Source organism: Hevea brasiliensis, chromosome 15 (assembly GCF_030052815.1).
Source record: "Hevea brasiliensis isolate MT/VB/25A 57/8 chromosome 15, ASM3005281v1, whole genome shotgun sequence".
Classification (NCBI taxonomy): Eukaryota; Viridiplantae; Streptophyta; class Magnoliopsida; order Malpighiales; family Euphorbiaceae; genus Hevea; species Hevea brasiliensis.
The window spans coordinates 5,716,055-5,721,633 of NC_079507.1; the positions used below are offsets into that span (position 1 = coordinate 5,716,055).

At 28.7% G+C, this 5,579-nt stretch overlaps 1 protein-coding gene across 2 annotated transcripts; it reads left to right on the plus strand.

Annotated features, from left to right (window-relative positions):
* The first annotated feature begins 1,918 nt into the window (after positions 1-1,918).
* On the plus strand, positions 1,919-5,559 carry LOC110663316 (uncharacterized). 2 transcript variants are annotated; one of them, XM_058136883.1, is made up of 3 exons: positions 1,919-2,230; positions 4,081-4,156; positions 4,250-5,559. In XM_058136883.1, the coding sequence occupies exons 2-3, from the start codon at positions 4,084-4,086 to the stop codon at positions 5,047-5,049; spliced, it is 873 nt and encodes a 290-aa protein (XP_057992866.1). In that variant the 5' UTR covers positions 1,919-2,230; positions 4,081-4,083; the 3' UTR covers positions 5,050-5,559. The 2 variants fall into 2 exon arrangements, with proteins under 2 accessions (XP_057992866.1, XP_057992865.1); XM_058136882.1 differs by having other exon boundaries at positions 1,920-2,230; positions 4,081-5,559.
* Positions 5,560-5,579: the final 20 nt, after the last annotated feature.

Genomic DNA, 5,579 nt, shown 5'->3' on the forward strand with positions numbered 1-5,579 from the left:
ATAAATATTTTTATTTTTAAAATTATAGATTATATTATGTTTGTTATAAACGCATCAATTATATATTAAAATATAAATATAAATTTAATCTAATTAATTCATATTAATTATATAATTAATACTCTTAAATAGCTAATTTTCTTTTCTTTTCTTTTTATATCTCTCTCATTTTTATCATTTTGAGAATCTAAAACATATAATAATTTAAAATTAATATTGAAGGGTGTTTATCTTTTCATATAAATATGTTTTAAAATATCATTAGGATTTTTTATAATCTTATGGTCAAAATCAACAATCTAACTAAGATTGTCATGATAATTTGAATCAAAACCAATGCCAAAGGCTCATCAATAAATTGTATGATGAAAAATAAAAATACAGAAATGCCCACATATTGAATTAACATGTTAATGAATGATAAATTTATTTATAACGTATTTTTATCAACTTTGGTATGACTACGCGTTGGGTGTGGGAATCAATCCCTCTGTACTTATTCCATAGAAAATTGGGATAGAGCAAACTTTCTAACTAGAAATTTTCTTTTTATTTTAATTTATAATTATATAATATAAATTTATTTATTAAAAATATAAATTATAAGTTAGGAATGTAAATTTTACGCATAAATACCTTAATGCATAAAAAATATTAATTTTAATAAAAAATAATAATATACTACTATAGGATAGGTTACAAGAATTCAAGGTAAAGACATTTTTCTTTTGGTCGCTATCCTGCATAATATCAAAATCACAAAAAATTAATCAAGTCAGATTTAAAAGCAATTGTCATTCTATTTTAACTCTATTAATGAGAATCAATGCTAAAAAATATTGAATAATTAATGATTTTAAAAAATTAAAAATTTGATATATAAATTATTAAAATGCAATTAAATAGTAGCGACTAATATTAAGCATTAAAGTAAAAACTATACAGTCAATTTTAATTAATTTAATATTAAGATTTAATTATTTTTCTACAGTACAAAGTATAATAAATTAGTGGTAGAAAAAGTAAAAAAAAAATTGTAAAATAATGCATTTTCTTAATATCGAGAAGTTGATATTTAATTTTTCTTTTAATTGTGAGATTCACATGTATGGATTTATAATTTTTTTTATAAAATAATATTTTAATTATAAGAATTTCAATTTTGATTATGGAATAAATTTATAACTAATTTCTAAAATAAAGATAAATTATTAAAATTAAAATATTTAAATATAATTAAAAAATTCATATAGATTTATTTATTTATTTTTATTAAATAGAGTAATAAGGTTGAGAAAATAAAATAAGTTTTTAATTTTTTTTTTTAACATTTGGACAGGGCGTGCATTAAGCTGACCGATGTTTAGCTTAAATTGATAAATCGAATCGAATCTCGCCATTTCACTTTAATAGATTCAATTTTTCAATATTTTCAATTCCATTTTCTTATCCACTATAACCGAGCAATAGATTAGACAGATTAATAACTTTTGCGATACTATGATGCTGGACTAGTCATTTTTTGATGCTGCAATGCTGGTTTATGTTTATGAACTTTTATTTATGGGTTTTAATCCATTATGGTTATAGACTTCTATGTAATACTGTGTTGTATGGAGTTTTATGTAGTAAACTGGTAACGTATAGTGTTTTAATCTTATAGATTTTTATGTAGTTTAAATTTATAATTTTATAGAATATGCTAGGGCTGAGCACTATTCGGTTTAAAGTGAATTAATCGAATCGAATCGTTCTATTTTAGTAATTCGGTTCCATTTTAAGAGTGATTAATTTCAGTTTAGTTTTATTTTTATCAAATTTTAGTTTTTTTCGATTTGATTCAATTTTGATGAACAAAAAGATCGGTTAAACCGAACCGAATCGAAATTCATCAAAACTCTGCGTTTTGGCCTTGGGAGTTAGGGCTAACTTAAGTAATTTTCCCCAGACCAGGCGCCGCACCATTCTCGTCCTCCTCCGCACTCACTGCTTTTTGGTCTGGTCATCAATTCTCATTGTCAATCCTCTCTTCGGTTGGTCTTCAAGCTCCTCTTCCAAGATGAGTCCTCGTCACGACATCACCAGTGTTTATCAACCTGCAGTGGCAGTGTGGCTCAATCAAACAATTACTCAGTCCTTTCCGCTCTTCTCTCTCGAATCGTTATTCTAACTGCCGCCGGCTTGGAGAGGGTCTCTCGCTCTCCTTCTCCTTCTCCTTCTCCAATCCACGGTAGGTTCAACTCTTCCCTCTGAAAAATTCCTTGATCAATTTTTATGCAAAATGCAATGAACTTCTTATTGCTTGTAAACTGTTCGATTCTATGGGTCAAAGAAATGTAATGTCTTGGATTGCCTTGATGACTGGGTATTTACATATGGGGTTAGGACTGATATCCATATTAAGGTTAGGACTGATACTAATGTAAAAGAAAATCAATAATGGCATATTACTTAAAAAAGATTAATACAGCTTCTTCCAAAGTGCATCAATAAATCGTGGTTGCAGAATGTGCTAAAAATTGTGTGAGGGATTTGACTCTTCGTTGACTATGCCAAAACAGATGAAGTTGCGTTTAGTTGGCTATTTCTCACATCTTGTTGATTTGAAATTTATTTATTATTTATTATTATTTTTTTGCTACTCACTCACCCTGATGCCCTATTTAGGCTGTAATTTTATTAGCAGGTTTCTTTTTTTTATATATCACATTAACCCACTGACAAAGTGGTAGGTTAGTGGTGTAAGCTTATATGAGGAATGTAAATAATTCATGCATCTTAGCAGAGGCAAACCAGTAAACCTAAAGAGAGCATTGTTGTCTTCAGCTATGTTTTTGGATTGTTAAGGACTTTTGTATTTGCTTTTTGATGAATTTTCTTTTTTAAATTATTTTATTTTTATAGGGATTTTGTGTATTATATGTTTAATTTTATTGATTAATGTGAAATTAAGTCCAAAAATAGGGTAAAAATCAGATTAAAAAAAAGCAAAAATCAGGTTCAAATAAAGTGAAACCAGGTCCAAAACAGAAGTCCATTTAAAGCCCAAACCGATCAAACAGAACCGAACAGAACCGAACTAAAATATTTCGGTTCGGTTCGGTTCTGTTTCGGTTTCTTATATATTTCGGTTCGGTTCGGTTCGGTTCATAATATTATGTAATTCGGTCTATTCGGTTTTGTCATTCGGTTCGGTTCGAATCGAATACTCAGCCCTAGAATATGCACTCTCATTTAGTATTGATTTACAATTTTATAGATTTTGGATGAATTTATAATTTTATGGATTTTTGTATGGATTTTGATGTATTATTTATATTTATTTCTTATGAGTAAACTGATTTTTATATAATTTTGTAAAGATTTTGGTTTACGACAATCGAACTGAGCCGAACTTTCTATTTTCTGTTTGGTTTGGTTTGTTTATTCTTTGAAGGTCGGTTATTTGGTCTATTCTACTATTGAACGCTAGAAATAATTTTTGTAAATCTTTAATTTGGTTTGTCTTGAACACTAATAATTATTGATGTTCCTGGACAGACCCCTATATCTTCCATACATAGAAGTGGTTAATAGTTTGATGGAGCAAAATATATAATTAGATGATTTGATAGTTTGAGCTTATGATTTGTGGCCCTATATATTGAAGATACTTGTTTAGTCATTAGATGCTTATTTTGAAATCGGATGTTTGGTTTATAAATGGGAAGGATCCATTTGCGCTTTAAGGCTTCTAATCGTTATTTTTTTTTTGTTTCCCAACCTAAAAGTTGTTGAATTTGGGGAAATAATTATTTTGCATATGCATAAAACATGCATCCACCCATATTTCATATAATGTTTTTACTACATATTTTTAAAATCTACATTTCTTAATTGTTGGGATCTTTTGATATTTTGAAATGAATATGGACAATGAGTTCTTGTTTCATTGAGTTGGGGCTTCTTCAATGTGTTAGATTACTTTTTTTAGTTTAATATCTAACTAGTGAATTATTTATTTCATTAGAAAATAACAGTTTGAAATTAAAATTAATTTAAATTGAATTGCTATAACAGGTTTTCTTTAATTTTCCTCAGGTGATGACTACTCAAAGGAAGAATATATGTGTAAATGAGTCATACGATTGTAATCTTGAAGAATGGTTGATTAAACACAACACTGATGTTAGGTGGTCAAGCAAGCACCACACATGGAATTTGGATCCTGTTAAAGCATCTATTAATTGGAACTTAGAATGGCCCACATTAGATACGGTGCAATTGGTGCAGGGCATGATAACATCTATCATAGAATTTCATGATAAGAATGGAATTCACAGTTATCTTCATAATGATAAGAACTTTTTGTTGAAATTTGGAATGAAATGCTATTTAGGTGCACATGTGAGAAACATCGTTAAAGTTTTTATTGTGCATGATGATAAGTCAGAGAAAAAGAATGGTGATTTGAAAGAGAAATCAAAAAATGCTGATGTGACTGAGTTGGCTAGCATGATTTGTCATACCATACTTGGTAAAGAGATAAAAGAGCTACATTCTAATTGGATTAACCCAACTGACAGCGTTAATATGCTATACATGACTGATAGACATAAAAATGTTATTCCAGTGGAATTCGTGAAGAATCATCCAGCATTGTGGCCATGGCGAAAAAGATTCATGTTTTATGAGAAATGTTGGGTTCGAGCTAGACATGCGACGGCTCACATGCACAAATATAATAGAAAAAGAGATTACATCCACAAGTGGGTTAGAAATATTGCAATTAATATTAAATTTGTTTACTGGTCTTCTAATATTGCTATCGGTACACCGATGCGACGACTTTTTAATGATATGTATGGGCGGTCTAGAATAAAAACAGATAATGGCTATGATCTTCTTTACTTTTACAGGGTTTTTCATCATTACTACTGTGATCAAGATAAGTCGCAAAATCTCATTGTACATCAAACTGATAGCAAGGATTATAAGGACAAAGAATTTATCGAAATTGTAACGATACAGTATTTTCCATTGTTTTTTGTATATGATTTATTTTTTTAGGTATGTGCTTCTAGAATTTAATAAGCTATTATTTCTTTTTGTAATTAGAATTTATTATATTAATGTATCTTTTTGTGCAATTTCCTTTTATCTGGTGTAGGAAGCGTAGGAGGAGGCAACCATTTTTCTGTTGCAGGAAGTGTCAGGACACCAGATAAAAGGAAATTGTCCTACGACAGAAAAATGGTTCTCCTCCTACACTTCCTACACCAGATAAAAGGAAATTGCACAAAAAGATACATTAATATAATAAATTCTAATTACAAAAAGAAATAATAGCTTATTAAATTCTAGAAGCACATACTTAAAAAAATAAATCATACGTGTCTAATGTTTTGTATATGGTCACAAAAAATAATGGAAAATACTGTGTTGTTACAATTTCGATAAATTCTTTGTCCTTATAATCCTTGCTATCAGTTTGATGTACAATGAGATTTTGCGACCTATCTTGATCATAGTAGTGATGATGAAAAACCCTGAGAAAATGAAAGAGATCATAGTCATTATCTGTTTTTAATCTAGACCGC

Excerpts from the sequence above, each read along its gene's own strand:
- LOC110663316 (XM_058136882.1), top strand. The coding sequence starts at position 4,084 with ATGACTACTCAAAGGAAGAATATATGTGTAAATGAGTCATACGATTGT.